The sequence below is a fragment of the Callorhinus ursinus genome, unplaced genomic scaffold (assembly GCF_003265705.2).
Source record: "Callorhinus ursinus isolate GAN/ISIS: 27379988/994484 unplaced genomic scaffold, GSC_fseal_2.0 scaffold36, whole genome shotgun sequence".
NCBI classification, from domain to species: domain Eukaryota; kingdom Metazoa; phylum Chordata; class Mammalia; order Carnivora; family Otariidae; genus Callorhinus; species Callorhinus ursinus.
Window position 1 is genome coordinate 15,163,428 of NW_027397098.1, and position 17,695 is coordinate 15,181,122.

At 53.5% G+C, this 17,695-nt stretch overlaps 1 protein-coding gene across 2 annotated transcripts in view; it reads left to right on the forward strand.

Annotated features, from left to right (window-relative positions):
• The window catches only part of ADARB2 (adenosine deaminase RNA specific B2 (inactive)), a 412,902-nt gene that overhangs the window by 360,953 nt on the left and 34,254 nt on the right, over nucleotides 1-17,695 (forward strand). For both annotated transcript variants that reach the window (XM_073879972.1, XM_073879973.1), the window contains 2 exons: nucleotides 10,806-10,974; nucleotides 11,925-12,076. In XM_073879972.1, coding sequence (XP_073736073.1) covers nucleotides 10,806-10,974; nucleotides 11,925-12,076 — 321 coding nt within the window. The remainder of the gene's footprint in view (nucleotides 1-10,805; nucleotides 10,975-11,924; nucleotides 12,077-17,695) is intronic.

Genomic DNA, 17,695 nt, shown 5'->3' on the forward strand with positions numbered 1-17,695 from the left:
AGGAAGGGAGGCAGATAGAAGGTGAGAGGGAGGGACCTGTGTCTCGCCTCCATTGGGCTCTATTCCCAACCCCAGTGCTTAGGTCGCTATGATCTGCTGAGTAGTTTTTCCAGGATTTCCCAGCTCTGGGGCCGATTGTCCAATATCTTCCCACTTTTCTGGAAAACTCAATTCTAGGAAGTCTTGAAAGCTACTCTCAGACCTCCCTTGGAAAACAGTAACATTTTACAGAGACTCACGGGAAAATGGCGAGTGAATACGCTGGTTTTTGTGCAGGCGATTTACCTACGTGAACTGAATTTATTCCATGAAGTGAGACTGTACATGAATTAGTGACTATAAACACTGAGGAATAAAGTGCTGAAACTTGCCTTCTTGTTATAAAGAGAAGGTTTCATAGACACACTGATTAACAAGAGATTAGGGAGATGTGTGCAAAATCACTGGTACAAATATTTTGTAAAAACCATTTACTTAAAGTTGCTGTGACATCTGACCTTCCTTCTAAGCTCAGGTATTTAAGCAAATGCGCAGGAACCTCCAAGAGGGAAGGATACTCTTACTTACTTACAAAGTTACAAAAGTTACAAACGTGCGCGGATTCTGAAGGAAAACCTGATCACGATGCCTCCCATTTCCAGGTGGGACACCAGCTCATCCACGTCACTCAGTGCCTGCAGGTGCTTTCCCCTGACGAGCCCGTAGGACAAATCGGGTAGCAGAGACATGTGCTTACGGATAGGACAGTTCTTACTGTTATCCAAATAGCGCAGTATCTGGTAAAAACTCAAGCAGAAGGGAGCTCAGGAAGGGACACGGTGTTCTCCCACTGGCCCGGCAGGGAAGCTGGCGCTGATCACTTTCCTTTTGGGTCCTCGTGACTCCAAACACTATATCCATTCTGTATTTCCATTTTTTTCAATTCTGAATATTGATTTGCGCTGGTAAAATCTGACGCTTTTTGCTTTTTCATGATCGTGTTTGTAACATTCATGGGTTCAGGTAACATGCTTACACTTCTCCTCCTTATGCTGTCAAGCAGAGAGCGCGCCGTCGGGCCCCTGGCCGGCCTGGCGAGCCGCCTCGTCTCATACGCACATATTTTCATGTTACCGTAACTAGCACAGCCTCTTCTGTGCCGTACTTCAGTCTTCCACCCTCTGTCGGTGAGCCTAAATGTTGGAAAGCATTACACGGCCTCGCACAGTCAGGACGCAGTAGGGGCCACCGCCAAGCGCAGGCTGAGCCACGGTTCCTGTGCTATCCCCGCACCATGTCCCAAGAGCGCCAGGGGCCACGCTCGTACATTCCCACTCCTGCCACCACTCACTCAAAGCCGCCTCACATTTAGGGTTGACCCACATTTGTTGCTAGACCTCCGCAGAGAGCCTCTGAAGTCTTATGTGTGCTTTCTGGGTGCTCCGCTTTCTCTTCTTTCACTGAAAGGAAGGAAGTGCCTTTGGCACGCCTGCTGGCCAACGAGTCCCCACGTCCGTGGACAGGCCCACGTCCTTCCCCGGGCCCCAGCCACACCCCCAGCACCAGCCTTGCTGCTTCCTCCTCCCTTCTCCCAGCCTGACAGATGCAGCCTCAAGAAACACCGTCAGAACATGTGCGGACAGAAACCGGGCATGCTCACTCACAGGCTGCATGCCAACCATGCTCTCAAACTCCTGGAGTAGCTTTGCTTGGGGAGAATTCTGTGCTTGACATTATTTTCCCTGCACATCTGGGGGGGGATTTTTCTATTATCTCTTACCTAATGTTTCTAACCAGAGGCATCTGGCTGACGTCTCTGCCGGATTGCCCCGCCCTGCCTACGGAGGGGAAAGACCCTTTTTGTAAACTGGATGTTTTATAATTTCATAAGAATGTGTGTAGGCGTGAGCCACGCACCTGCTCTGATTTATTTAAGCTGTTTATTTCTGTACTTTTTTTCATATTCTTTGATAAATTCCTTCCTTTACATACATTTTTGTCCAATTTTCAGTATTCCGACCGGATCCTCAGTCTCTTCCCTTTCCTGGTGCATCTACCCATTTCCTCTGTGTCCTTGGGCCCTTCTGAAACTTCCCCAACAGCTCTTCAAATGCCCACTGCTTCTTAATTTCCGCAATGTGTATCACTCAAGACATCTCTCTTGTTCTCAGGTTCCTCCTCCCTCTTGTTTTATAGATGTGACGCTCCTCACAGGTCCCTGGGGAGCCTCGACAGCTGAGCCTCCTCTCTTCTCGGACTGTGCTTCCTCTGATCAAGCCCGCTTTGTTTATAGTCAGTCTTTCTCTTTTATCCTGCTTGTGGCTTCCATACTTATGAATATTCACATTTGTGAGAAAAATACCAACTCTACTCTCACAGTGCAGCTCCAGTTTCCCCTGTAACTGGGTCTCTCTCCCCAGTGGAAGGCAGGATACATACAAGCACAAGCCTCCTCGACCCACGTGGGTCGGGGACCAGCCAACGGTCCTTAATTAAGTCACCTGGTGAGCCCGCCCTTGGTGGCTGCTGGCTCTGTGCCTGCCTTCTCTGGGCCCGCCCTGCAGGTGCTTGCTCCTTCGCAATGGCGCCTCTGCACAGTGCCGGGATTTCATCCTGTCTGTCCACACCCTCCAAATCCTTCCGGTCCGAGGATCCCCCAGGAGGAAAAGCAATGAGTCGCTCCCTCTGCCCTCCTCAGCCAGAATCCTGAACATTGTTTAGCCAAGCTGTCAAGCGATGGCTCTGTCTTCTCCTTTGTTAAGAAATCCTGGTGTTTCCATGGGAAAGTGACTCTTGAAGGAGCTATTAATAATGATGATTTCATTTGATATGCAAATTTATAATGTTGATAGCACTTTTGCATACACTAATCAAGGTAATTGCTACAACCCTGTGAAGTGGGAGATGCAGGAATCTTAATTACGGCTTTTAAGAAATACAGACAAGGAGATGAAGGGGCTAGGTGTCTTTCCTTGAGTCATGGGAAGGCGGGCAGAGCCAAGAGGTGGGCGGCGGACTGCACAACACCCTGCCGAAGGGTCCCTACACATGTGCATGAGGCGTGGTGCTGAGATGCATGCTCTTTGCCTGCAAAATTATTCGCTTCTAAGCTTATTAAGTAAATGACCAGAAGAAAGACTCCCCTGGTGCGTATTTTCAGAAGTTTATGTTCCAGCCTGTCTTTGCTAACCTGGTCTGCAAAACACATTCAGAAGCTGTGGCTTTGACAAACATCCTTCCGGTTTAAGCTGGTGGGCGGCTCTACGCACACCCCACGAATGCCTGGGACGCACGACTGCCCAGCAAAAACGCACATCTCTTGAAGACAGGATGGGGAAGAAAACAGCCTACAAAGCCAAACTTTGTGAAAACAGCCCAGAACAGCTCCGTTCAGGATGGCAGACTCTTGTGGACAAAGCGGGCTGTCCTGTCTTATAGGGAAAATCTCAAAGTCCCAATGAACAACATGAGACACGTGTTCTGCTGTGTTTCAGAGCTTTTTGCTCTGAACCTAAAACGACCCCACCAGTGAAGAAATCTGCTTCTGTGCTGTCCGAGCCATGCTCCACCGGAGTCAGGGTCAGCCACGGCACCACACCAGGTAAGGCGGTCCTGGTAAGTCCTGACGGCTGGACCACAGCCAGCACCTCTCTTCCGAGTGCACAAGGGGCCTGGTCAGCCCCCTCTGCACAGAGGACTCCTTCAAGTGCATGCAGACCCCCAAACCCTTTCTTCCCGGTTTCTCCCCGGAGTGACTGGCAATTACTTTGATCATAAAAATAAAAGTGGGTCTTTCCATTTACACCCAGGAGGGCATGGGGAAGATGGATAAAGACCGTAGGCAGAGCCTCAAGTGGGGATGGGAGATGGTGAACAGTCACCTGGAATTCAGAGTGTTGGTCTCGGAAGACGCTGTGAGGCGCAGAGCCTCACGGAGTGGGAGGAAGGTTCAGGCCCATCGACACTCGCGGGGGCCGACCTCCTACACGCAAGGAGCAGGACGGACAGCGATTCCCAGTCTTCGGTTTAAAGGGTTAGGTCTAAACCACGAAATGCAGGATGTGCTTTACTTCTGACCTTCATGTAGCATGAATGCCGACTTGTTATACTGAACGCCCTCCTAACATGGAGAGGGAAGGAAGATCCATCGCTGAGCGGACGTGGCCTGTCTAGAGATCATGGGAGCTGACCCCAGAGTTACACCCGTGGCCCCCAAGGGGAGCCCACTGAAGAGGGGCAGCGGCCTGACCTGGGCCAGCCCTCCCGCGACACCAGATGCCCCTCCTCAGCGAGCAGGTGCACAAGGAAACACACAAAACAGGGAGGAAGACAGCACTCCCGCTGCATCCCTGCAGGAGCGCGTGCCCCACCCACGGTGTCCAGGGACTTCTGCGCTCTTCATACGGGTCCATCGTAAGCTGGCATTTAACTGCCCAAAAGATTTCACTGGGGAAGAAAACCAAACATTGCCCTTGGGTGGCAGAGGTATAACAAATGTGTTCTACACGGAGCAAACGTGAAGCTGGCAAAGCTGATGGCCTTGACGCACTCTGGATTTTCAGATGCATTCACAGTTCATTCCCGTGCGGCCCAGTTGACCAGATGTTTAAGTTTTCAAGAATTAGCTGCCGCAGGAGGTAACTGCTCTGTGGGATGGGGGGCATGAGGCACGGGGCAGCTCCTGGACTCCTCTGCACCGAAGTTGGGGGCACCCCACGTCTCCCAGACACACAGACCACAGTCCCAGCTTTGCACCCAGGGCCTCACAGCCAGCACTACGGCGTCCCTCTCTCCTGCCACAGGAGCCCGCCCACCGAAGGGCCCTAATGAGGGTGTGATTCCTGCACTGACAGAACACAGGCTTCTACTGTAATTGTAGCAGCGGGCGTCGTAGGGGAAGTCTGGTTGTAGTACTGACAGCTCGGATAACAGCATTTTTAGGAGATTCGGACTGGCACCCGTTACACATGTCACAGGATGCTCTCTCATCCCCAACAACTAGCTAGCACTAGATTTATCCCCTTGTTCCACACAGGACAGCAGACGGGCTCCCCTGACCGAAGTCTCGAGTGAGTAGCAGAAACAGGGTTATGTGACTCCAGACTTCGGGTCATGGCGCGGGTTGCGTCCTGCCCGCCTGCGCCTCGCGGCTCTATGCTCTCCACCCTGGCACTGCCGCTCCCAGGGCAGCACAAGGAACTTGTGTGCACATGTACTTTCCTCCTCAAGTCAGCGTACCTGCAGTATTTGGAGAAGACAGCCCTGGGGGACGGCCACTAACCAAGGCCCTGGAGGGAGAGAAATCTGCGTCGAACGTGAAAATGTTTCCCTTCAGTCTTACCCATGTCCCTCCTGGACGAGACATGCCTGAGCTGGCATTTTATGTCTACTCCAGTCCAAACAAATTAAAGGAAATTTAGGACAGAAACAGACCCTGACAAGAGGAAGGAATTGATTCACAGGAAAAGTCAGATAATCAAACACAGAGTCTGCCCAAGTGAGGAGAGAGGTGAAAGGGCAGGCGCTCTGCAACCCCAGCGTGCATGGCGGACACTGCAGGATGCAGTGCAGGCTCCTACTGGGGACATCCGAGGAGGGCCGCCACCTCCATGGGAGCCTGTGGAAACCCTACTACTGGGGCCATGGCACTCAGTGGGCACAGCGCTAGAAAACAGGGAGTCAGAACTCATTTCTAGACCACACCCTCAGGCATACTAAACCCATAAAAACCCATACTTCTGATATTTGTTTCTTAGACCCTGGCAGGTATATTTACGTATAGTTTTATTTTTAGAAATTTTGTAATCAGAGGTTGCATTGTGAAAATTTCTATTCAAAGGGTTTGAGTGGGCTCAGAATTGCTCGGTCCCAGTTAAATAAATAAAAGGACATTCCCAAAGATTGCCTAAAGTTGGGGGTGGAGGTGCACGGGGCTGACAAGGGCAATGCAAGCAGCCAGCCAGAGAGACACGTTCACTCTGGTCCTGGAACTCTTTTTGACTGTGCTTGCACACAGGGATCCGGCACCGGTCTCCTCTGGGACAGAGTGAGGTGTGCTTGCTTGCGATGAGTCACCAGGACAGTGAACTCATGGAATTATTTTATGCATCTGAATTTAGCAATTTTTACTGCTTTGAGACTTTTAGTTATAATCAGAAAAGTCTTTCACTCACCAAATTTACGAAGAGATTATCCCATGTTTTCTTCTAGTGCATCTACATCTTTTTGTTGTTATTTTAATCAACCCAAGTCCACAGTTTGCACTCTTGGTGTCGAACATTCTCTGGGTTTGGACAGATGTATAAGGACACGGACCCAGATTCCAGTGTCACACAGAGCAGCTTCACGGCCCCGAGAACCTCTGTGCTTTGTCTCTCCACTGCTGCCCCCACCCCCGGAAAACGCTCCTCTTTTCTTATCTCTGCAGTTCCACCTTTCCCAGAATGCCATCCAGCTATGTGGGCCTTGCCTTATTGGCGTCCTTCACTGAGTGATCTGCATCCAAGCTTCCTCCATGTCTCTTCATTGTTTGATGGCTCCGTTCTTTTTATCACTGAATAATATTCCATTGTCTGGATGGACCACATTTCATTTATCCACCACCTGCTGGAGGACATGCTTCTGAGTTTGGGTGATTATGAATAAAGATGCAGCTCTTCATGCGTTTGCATCAACACCTTTGATCCACCTGTTACCTATGCTGGTGCACAGTAAAGATGCAGTTTTGTTTTTCAGAGGGCTCTTCAGTTACTGGATAGCTCTAATGGGACAGTGTCTCCAGTGTCTCCAACCCACAGGTTTGAGATGTCAGCACCTCTATCCTGCAGTAAATTCCTTTCTGACTTTGGGTCAGTTCCTGGACTCTCTGCTTTGTTCCCCTGTTAGGACTTCCTGCATCAGAACCATGGCAATTTGCTATTGAGCCCTTGTAACCTGCTTGATGTCTACTGGGCTTCGTGCCCTGCTGTTGGTCTTCTCTCCCAGAACTTCCTGGGTTACCCACAAAAATCAGCTTGTGTGGTTCAAAAATAAAGCAAAACTAAACTTTTCAACCAGGTTTTCTTGGTCAAAAACAAAGCCCCCGTGCTGTTCCTACTAGAATCATGTGAACCTTATCAATCACTGTAGAGAAGGTTCCAGACATCAAATCTTTCCGTCCAAGAAGGTGCAACATCCATGTGTTCGAGTTTTGTTGGTGTCTTTCGGGGGGAGTAAATGTTTTATTCATTTCTCGTCTTGATCGTTTCTTGTTAACCTCATTCCTGTTGTCTTGTTTGCTTCAGTAAATGGAGCTGTTTGTCCTTTACAGTTTCTCACGAGCTGTTGTGGGTACACACGGAAGCTACTGATTTCTGTATATTAACTTGTACCCCATCACCTTACTGACCGTCCTATTATTTCTAGCAGTATTCCGATTGGATCCTCCAGAGGTTTCCACATCCACAGTCACAGTGCCTTCTGCAGCAACACTGTTCCTTCTCCGTGTTCCAATTGCTCTGTCTCCATTTTCCTTCTCTTGTTGTGTTGGCTAATAGCTTCGGTGAATATTAAGTAATGGAGTCACCGTGGGCATTCCTGCCGTGTTTCTGAGCACCGCAGACGTCCCTCTAGTGTTCAAGCCACTGAGGGGTTGTGTGTATACACCTGTCATGTGTGTGTGTACCTCTCCGTACATATGCGTGTGTCCCTGTGTGTATACCCCTCTCTATGTGTGTGTGCAACATCACATTGGAAAAATACAACTATTTCATTTATTGAGTTTTTATCAAAACAGTTGTTGGACTTTGTCAGATGTCTTCTAAGTGTCTGTAATTATAATCATATTTTTGTACTGCACTTTAATTGAATCGAATCCACTTTTGCATTTCCATAATAAACCCCCCCTTGTAGTGATTACTGTATTGGTCCTTTCCTCCAGTGCTCGGTGGTTAGTATTCGATTTAGAATCTTTGGTATCTATAACTGAGGCTACCTGTTTTCCTTCCGTGCATTCTCAGTCAGGCGGATAGGTCAGTAACAGGCATTTCGTGATAAAAACAATTTGAGGCTTTCCTTGTCTTCGTGTGCTCCGGGACACTTTATAAATAGCCTTGAAATCAGCTGCTGCTTCAAGGTTGGTAGAATTCTCCCACAAAACTGACTGGGCCTGGGGCTTTGCAGGAGGGGGTCTCTGATCACGTTTTCTATTCGTTCTACAGAAGTCAGTAGGGCCGTGTTTCCTGGGACTGTTGCTCATGTTGTCCTTCAGCCACATCCCCGGACCCCATAACCAGAGTCCCGTGCTGGGTCGCACTTCATGGGGGCTGGTGCGGCCGGGGCCACAGCGCCGCTGGGGGAGCAGCTCCACACCTGCCCCCAAGCACATGGCGTCTGTGGCCTCCGCATCCTCCAGACTGTTCTCCCAGATCAGCCTGAGGCTAGACTCACGACACCTCCTCTTTGGTTGGCTTCTTCCCTGATCCTCCCCGCCATCCGGGGGCCCCGGCTCTGGCCAGCTTGTCCAGAGCCCGTGCTCGCAGTCCCCCCCCACCCCTTCGTCCCAGCGACAGTCTGTGCACAGACTTACGTGGTAGTCATCACGCAATACCTTATTTTGTGGACGTTTCTGTCTCTGAGCCATCTCCCCAAATTCATGATAAATTCTTTGAAGGATAGGCTGCGTCACATGGCACGATGCTGACGATAGGTGAGACTAACAGAAAGCAAATAAGCAAATAATGCATCTCTTGGGCCTCATAACTGTGCTGAATACGGCAGAGCCCAGAGTCCAAAGGAGCTGAGGATTAATGAAGGGTGAAGGGACAGCAGTTTCCGTTTCTACAGCTCCAATTTCCACAGAATTAAGAGAGGAGCATCAGACCAGCCCTTGGGAGAAATAGTTCTCTGCTGCTAAGTTATCCTGCACATGCACCAGACATCTGAATATTGAAAAACTGCAAGGAAACAATTATAAATGTTACTTCCCATTACTCTAAATACCCGCTTTAATTAAGCTGGAATCCACAAAGCACAGAGCAGGGTATAAGCACCTCTTACTCGTACGGTGTTTGGGCCAGAGGTCACTGAGGTCCCTTGGGCTGGACTCTGAGTGTTTATAGGGGCCCCGGAACAGTGGAGGGTGAGCTTGGGGCAGGAATGCCAAGCTCCAGGCCTTGCCTCCACGCCCAGACTCCAGGTATGAGCCGGCTGCAGTCATCTCCCCCCTCACAGGACAAAGAATAACCTGAGATCGTGGTCTCCTGGGGTATCCCTAAACACCACATTTTAGAGTCATGCGTCTGGGGTTCGTTCTGAAGGTTTCTTTGGTTTCGTTTGTCTTCCCTTCTTGCAGAGAATGTTGTTTTTGTTGACGAGATTCCTTGGATCATGGTCAGAATGAGCACCATCTGGTGATACGTAAATCATGGGGTCTCCACTGTGTGAAGGACCCATCAGCTCCTGGCCTCAGCACGGATCCGCGGTGGGAAAGGGGAACTCGGGGGCCACGGTGGGGAGGCATGCCCAGGCAGCAGTGAACACCGCCCCATTCGATGGCTAGGAACCCGGGCACAGAGAAAGGGTCAGAAAACCACCCCATTAGTTTGACCTCAAAACCCTCTGCTCTTACATATAAAAAGAGCATTCAAAATCACAACAGCTCGGCGCGCCCAGTGAGTTTATCTCTTCCGTGGGTCACATGGGACAGCCACAAGCTAACACAAGCCTGGCTTCCTAGTTCTCCCCTCAGCCCCGGGAAGACAGCTGTCTGGGGCTCGCAGGGCCTGGGAAAGAGCTGTGCGGACCCTGACAGGAGAGGAGGAAGGAGCTATGCGGGCTGTGACGGAGCCCCTGCTTCTTGGCTCCCACCTGTGCTGCCGCTCTTTAGGGAAAACAGAAAGCCTCGTGGCACTGAATCAGAACAGCACACATTTTCACTGCAGTCTGTGACGGGCACTGTCATGCACGGGCCTTCAGTTTTGGGAAGCAGAATCTGCAGCAGAGGCCAGGACCAGGGGGGCTCCCACTTCTGTGCTGGGTCTGGGGAGAGGGCAGCCCGAGCAGACACCCCCGGCCCCCATCCATGAGATGCACCTCTGCCAAGGGACGCACCAGGGCCGGGCACTGTGCCGCACGCGAGTGCCGGTGGTCCTGCTGTCCGGCCAGCTCGCCTTCAGGGCCCTCCGGCCTCGGGGCCCAGACTGCTGAGCCTGTGACACAGGCACCTACACGTCCTGCAGGCCCTGAGCTGGGGACGTGCTCCAGCTTCAGGGCAAAGGGGTAGAGGGCCCAGTGCTGGGGGGCATAGAGACGGGCCTCCTCAAAGGACCCAGACGTCGGTTCAGCTCCTGCCCATGGTCCCAGGTGTCTTGTCTCAAGTCCTGAGTGGTGGCTCCAGGGTAAACGTGCACGGGGATGGGGGCCGGCCTGGGGGCCTGTTCTCACGGGAGTCCCCGCCTGGCTCAGGCCTCCACCCCTGTCCTGCCTGCACACGGCATGCTTCCATCAGCAAAACTTTCTAAGGATGCAACTCTCTTCCCACGGGACGAGGGGGAGGTGGTTGCAGGATTTCCGGGGTTTGTCCCAGCGGTCACAGCCTGGCCAGGCTCAGGGCTCCGCTCCCCGCTTTCAGAACCACAGCCTGACACCCAGCAGCCCGCCCAGTCTCCCCCGCCCGGTGGGCACCGCACTGCTCCTGCTGGCGTGTTTGGTGGCAAGCTGCACCTCTCGCCACGTTCACCGGCGAACATCGAGTCTCCCGGTGTGGGAGGGCTGGGGTCTCCGGGCTCGGAGCGGGGAGAGCAGACTCACTCCCACGCAGGTGGTCTGATGCCTTCTCTGTCCCCCAGGCTTGGACGTCAGGCAGGCGCAGGTCATCGTTCTGTCCTCGGGGACCAAGTGCATCAGCGGAGAGCACATCAGTGACCAGGGGCTGGTCGTCAACGACTGCCACGCGGAGATCGTAGCCAGGAGAGCGCTGGTCCACTTCCTGTACACACAGCTGGAGCTGCACCTGAGGTAACTGTGCCTGGACGCCCGAGCTCGGGACGCAGGCTGCTCCTGGCCCGTACAGGACGGCGACCGCAGGGCAGTCCCAGGGCACACGGGCAGACTCCCGTCCAAGCGAGGCTCCGTTCCCTCAGCTGACTTTGCGTGAGCCCCGCGGCCAGCAGCAGCCCAGCACACAGGCCTCCGTCAGCTCTGGGCCTACCAAGGGTGCCAGGGACGGGGTGTGGGTCTCCCAAACGCGCCCAACGGTTCTCTCTCCTAAACACCCAACTCACAGCTCCAGGCTGACACGTACCGTGGTGTGGGGCCCGGGAGCAGAGCAGGGAGGCAGACAGGCTGGGGGTGCGCCTCGGGGTTTCCCGGGGGGAATGTCTGCACTGCTGCCCATGTGATCACAGGACCCGGCAACAGAACCCGTCACCAATGGGGCAGAACGGAGACAGCAGCGAGCAGCAGGAAGCCTGTGCGCAGCGGACACGGCCTCCTGCCCTCGGGCTGGGGCTTCCAAGGGCAGAGGCCTGGGCCCATCACAGGCTGGGGGAGCGGGCGCACCACCCTGGGTCACGGCGGGTGCAGGAGGAAAGGGGGTCTCTCCAGGCGCTGGAGGCCAAGCCCTCCCCACTTTTAAAGCCATTCCTCTGACTCCTTTGCGCACAGAGCCATGAGCCCCGTGAGGCTTTATAATGCAGAGAGGGGGGTTAGCATCACCGAGGGGGCTGGCTCCGTAACAAAGGGGCCCAAGACGCAACGTTCCAGGGCATCGGGGCCTGGCCAGGTCTCCTTGCCCCGTGTCACTGCCGCCTGCCCCAGACACAGTCCTGCGGGGAGAAAGCGCCATGCAGGGGGCAACGAGAGAAATACGGGGAAGTAAGACACAAAACCAGGCAAAGGCATGGGCCCAGTGGGCGCCTTTCTGGTCGGCTCGTAAGAGGTGACCGGGACCCTCTCTTTGACCCTAGCAAGCGGCGGGAGGACTGGGAGCACTCGATATTTGAGCGGTCCAAGGACGGCGGCTACCGGCTGAGGGAAGACGTGCTATTCCATCTCTACGTGAGCACGTCCCCCTGCGGAGACGCCAGGCTCCACTCACCCTACGAGATCACCACAGACCGTAAGACACAACCCCTCTCCTCTGCCGGCCCCGTGCCAGGCCATAGGTGCTGGCCACGCTCGCGCACATGACCTGGATGCCTCTGTGGTGGTCAGGAGGGTCCTCCCCCCGAAGCCCCAGCGTGAATGCCCACATCACGGAAAGCAGGGTCGCTCCCCTTCATGTCAGTCGGTCAGCAGCCCGCACGCTGGTCTGCAGAAGAGAGGGCAGGAGAACAGGACGGGAGTTACACGGAGCGCGAGCAAGTCCGAGCGGCTTTGCTCACCTTTGTTTGCAACCTTGCGGAAAGTAATGCTGAGCTTGTTTATTTATGTATAACGAAGCCAGGGGTAGGTGTTGCCCCAGGGTGATGAACTCCCATGCGGAGTGCTGGGCAGGACCTGCCCTCTTGGGGGTTTGGGCAGAGCAGGTGTAAACGACAGTGCCCACCCAACATACGGGTCCAGTGACATTAGCATCTCCAGGAAGAAGGGTTGAGCTGCTCCAGAGTGCCATTAAACTGTCCTTGATATGATGCGTGCACACAACACATACCGTGCATGCATGCGCACCACACACATGCACACATACGTGCACACACACACGCAGACCCATCCCAGAAGCAGCACCAGGCAAACCATCTGAGGTAGGCAGTGAAACCGAGCATGTATATGATGCAGGGTCTGGTCCCAGTGAAGATGCTGACTCATCCCAGGAAACCTACAGCAGACGAGACACACGCAGGGAAGGTTTATTTTTGGCCTCTGATTCCCCCCCATGGAAGGCCACATTTGTGTTCTAATTACCAGTGGAAGGAAAGAAAAGTACTTTCTGAACCCCTGCTGCTCCAGGCAGTGATGAGGTAAAGAAGGTGCAGGGAAAACAGCCCTTTTAAAAAACCTACATGTATTTAACTTAGTCTATTTCTCTAACACGGTTGCAGCCTGGCCAGAAAAATCCATCCTCCTTCCTGCCACCTTTGGTCCAAGACCACGGCTCTCCCCTCCGGAGTAACATTTTCCTTACTATATTCCTCTGTGGCCGCTGGGGTGGATTATAACCAGCAGGCATTTCTTCCTCACAATCTGGGGGCTGGACATCCCAGATCCAGACACCCGCAGGTCTGGTGTCTGGTGAAAGCCACAGCCTGGTTCTTGGGCGGCGTCTTCTGTGCCCTCACCGGGGGAAGAGGCGAGGGGGCTCCCTGGCGCCTCCTTCACAAAAGCACGAATCCCATCGGGAGGCCCCACCTCCTGACACCGTCCCCTTGGGGTTGGGGCTTCAACACGGGAGTTTTTGAGGGACACAAACACTCGGTCCATAGCCACACCCTATGGAAAGTAAGTGGCAGAATCAAATCGAGAGTCAAGGGAAGGGCACCCATTAACTACCAGGGGCCTTTCAGGGAGCCGCCCCAGGAGAGAGGGAGGGCTGGGCTGGCCTTGCAGGTGATGGCAGGTGCGTCCGCCCTCAAGGGCCACGCAGGGCATTCCTTCACTGTCATGTAGTCTCAGAAAGAAAAGGAAGGAGAAACAACATGGAACGGATTCATTTTTCTTGGAGTGTTCATCAGGTTGAAACTACAAGAGCCACCTTCCCATATGAAATTGTGAAATGTGGTCCATTAGACAGCTGTTTAGAACTGTCTTTCCATTTTCGCTCAGAAGATTGGGCATCATGAAGACCCAGCCCAGGAGGCCTCAGGTCTGGGAGGAAAAGTCTGGCAGAACGTTTGGGGCCAGCCCTAATTTACCTCGTTTACCGGCTTCCTCCCGAGGACAGGACGGCTGAGTGAGGACGGCCCGAGGCCCGCCGAGTCTCCAGAGGGGCAGTTCCGGCTCATTGGGCCCGTGCCTCTGTGCATCCGGCACCCACGGCGGCCTCCCTGGCCCCCGATTCCAACTTGCAGAGCCAGTGGTTTAGAAAAACACACAAACACATCCTCAGATGCACCCTGGGGCTCACTTCCCGACACAGATGTCTTTTATTTCATGGTGCTTTTAAGAAGTGGCAGGTGCTGCTGGGGCAAACAAAATAAAGTGCTTTCCTCCCATTCTTACTGCAGCTATGCCAGGCAAAGTGAGATGCTGCTTCCGGGTTATTTAACCTGCTGTCCCTGGCACCCAGGGGGGGCTCTCGGTGAGTCTGTACTCGGACTCACCTCCAGGAGCACACACCACCTCCCCTTATTCGCCCAGTAAGGGTAAGAACACCACACCGCCCTCTGTGTGGAGGGCCTCCCAGAGAACCTGTGCGTTCTTCACGGGCCCAGGAGGGCTCGGACACTCAGGAATGACTCCCGCTTTAGAGAGAAGGCACTGCCACTGAGGGGGGCTCTGCGTGTCGCGCCCCCCACGGTACAGGTCTTTGCTTTGGAAGGATGGCACACGGGGGGACTGGGACCTCTGCTCCCCCAGGAAGCACAGGCCTGTGGGCCCATCTGCTACCAGAGGTCAGGGCGTCTGCGTCCTCCAAGTAACCTTGGAGAAACCTTGCCTCCCTGCCACAAGCCTGGCTCCATGCTCCTAAATGGAGCCCCCGGAACACAGGCCCGAAGGTCCACAGAGGCAGGTCCACCCCTGCAGCCAGCAGGAGCCCCAGTGCGGGAGCCACGACCTCCCCGGGTCCTGCACACCACCCAGCATGGCCCCTGCGGGGTGCCCATTGTGTCCGCTCATCTGTTCTCAGCCTCCTCCACTCTGCACAAGCCCGCGTGCGCCACGGCTCTGCTCTCCAACCCCCCCACACACACAAGGACACCCGTGCGAAGAAGCACACCCTCCACAGGCGTGTGATGTAGCAGATCTGTAGTCAGGCCTCTGACAAACTGCATGCAGCGGAGAAAGGAGATCCCGTGCAGGGGTCTAGACCGTCCCTACAGCCCGCATCACACACCGCAGGGAACCGAATCTGACCTGGCGTTTCTAAGAGCGAACTCCTGACCGCCCACCAGCCACAGAGACACAGTGGCCGTCCCCAGGGACCTCTGGCCCCAGCTGTCCTGGTGCTCGAAAGGCTCCCCGACTTCCCTGAGCCCACACTCCCTACGGCCCGGTCCGTGTCTGAGAGAGCACAGAGCGCAGTGCTGTGAACCGGCCTCACCTCCCTCGGATGCCTGTGGCTCAAGAAATTCTAAATTCCCCGCTTTGTTTCCTCAAAAATATTAATCTAGATAGATCACAGTTCTTCCTCCCTGGAGTCTTTCACAATGAAATCAAAACCAATCAGTCTGAGAAGTTGGGGGGTGTTGCCCATCAGCAGGCGAGCGCTCCCCTGGGCTGTCTCCGAACCTGCCTCCTCTATCAGGATCCGCCAGCAAGTCTCCACAGACGCAGTTTCCTGCTGCCTGCTCTGCCGGAGACTCTGATGTATTCGGGGTACACTGGGCTACTCTTAAAACTTCCCCAGTGATTCTGAGAATCTGACATGTTTCCAGCTACCGGATTCAAAACCCCCCAAACAGTCTCCTGCCCAGATTGGGTGTGTATCTCCTGTCAGGAGAGCGGGAGTCTGGTCCAGTGTCTGCAGGGCCAGGCAGGCTCAGGGGGCAGGTGTACAAGGCTATTACTGGGGGGGACGAGCCTGCGCCATGAAGGTCCTTGGTCTTGCTGACCAGGAGCGACCCCGTTCGTTCCGGGAGGCGGACCCACAAGGATGATGCCACGTCCTGAGTGGCTCTGGGCAGGCCTGGGCTGGCCCCAGACCGCTCTGAGGGGAACCGCCATGGAAGAGAGCCCTGACAAGATCCAGGGCACGTCACTGTGGCTGAATAACCACCGTCCTCCTTCTGACTCACCAGCATCCTTAACTCAAATGCCACTTTCGTGGTGTGTCTTTTAAACAACCTGGGAAATTCATTTCTTACTGCCATTTTCCAAGATTTAACAGTGTAGTTAAAATTCTCCCCTCTACCTTCCCCCACATGCCACGGGAAGGAGCATATGATGTTGTAGCTTAGGAGCGTGTGCTAAATGCCTCCTTCGTTCTAGGCCAGCTCCGTTCATTGTGCATTAGGGAAGTTCAAGAGATTAGACCAGAAGCACAAAGCCGGGTCTAAGGCACGCGTCCTGACAGCCCCGTCTTCAGGTCTGCCTACTGAGCCCCTGATGCTGGCACAGGCTGCTAAGGTCCGTGCACCGCGGGAGCAGGCATCCAGATGGTCTCCAAGCTCCCACCACTGCTGCCGCCACAGCGTCCCACAGGACGCACGGGACGGATGCTGTAGACGTCATTATAGGGAACAGCGGGGCGCATCACAGGTGTTCTCTGCGGGGTGCACACACCTTCTGAAGACGGTCTGGAAATTAAAAGTTTATCTGGCGCTCAGATAGACTGTCTTCCGTTCCGAGGCCTTTCCTCCCATTCCCGGCTCTCCTTCCCTACAGCAATCGCTGCAGCCATGTATCACTCCTCAGACACAGCTGTGCTCCCTCGGTGGACACCAGCAATTGCCGTTTACGTCCACCCCCTTCTGATTCTGTCCTAAAAATAAAATATTCACCTGAACAACCCTGTAAAGCATATGACCACCCTTCCTGTATCTTCACACCCGTCTTCAAAGGTCTCAGACTGATAAACACTACAATGATGAGTCTGGGAACATGGAATACTAGCAGATTAGAATATTCTCCTGGATTCAGGAGGATTTATATGCACTCGGCAGATTTCAATGTCTCAGACCCACTGCAGCTTGTGTGGACTCAGTCCCCTGCGGCCTCTGGGTGGACCGGTGTTTGTGCTGCTTCAAGTGCCAACTTTAGCTCCCTCCCACCTCTCACAATTAGGCGAGGAAGAGCCAAGGACATGGGCTCTACCAGATTACCAGCACTCGGAACACCGCCCCCACCGGGACTGATCATGCTGTTCAGGGAGCATGCTAAGGAAGGCAGCCTGAGATGTAGCACCTCCAAAAATAAACAAGTTTCAGGAGCGCCTCATGCACCTGGCTCTTCAGGCAAAATTAATCCACCTGAAAACTTTGAGTTAACTCCTACAGACCAGTTGTTAACTCAAGCCAGGACTCCCGTGTTGTCATGGCATTAACTGACTGTAGAGTCTACTTCATGGAAAATTAGTTGTGCAGAAGCAGTGGGTAGGAATTTAGAAAAGGCTTACAAGGTAACAGGCAACTTCCAGGTCTGAAAAATGACATGATAGTTGAAGCACCAGGAGAACAACAAGGATGCCATAATTAATAGACAGAGGGCAGAACGTACCATATTCCCTGTGAAAATATCCCCCACATAGAATGGCAAGTCCCTGACACCGTGGCAAACTGTGGAAACTGAGGTGAATTGGTCCTCCACTCTCCCAATGCTGAGGTTGATGAGACCAGTAAGACCCCACCTGCACAGTGTAAAAAGTTGGGTCCAAGCAAAGGTTTGTTCAAAGGTTTTTGAGTCATATGAACTATTTTATGTTCATTGTATCATCTTCACCATCACCACCATCATCACCATCATCACCATCACCCTCATCACCAATATCACCATCATCACCATCATCACCATCATCACCATCATCACCATCACCATCACCACCATCATCACCATCACCATCATCACCACCATCACCATCACCATCATCACCATCACCATCATCACCACCATCACCATCACCACCATCACACCATCACCATCA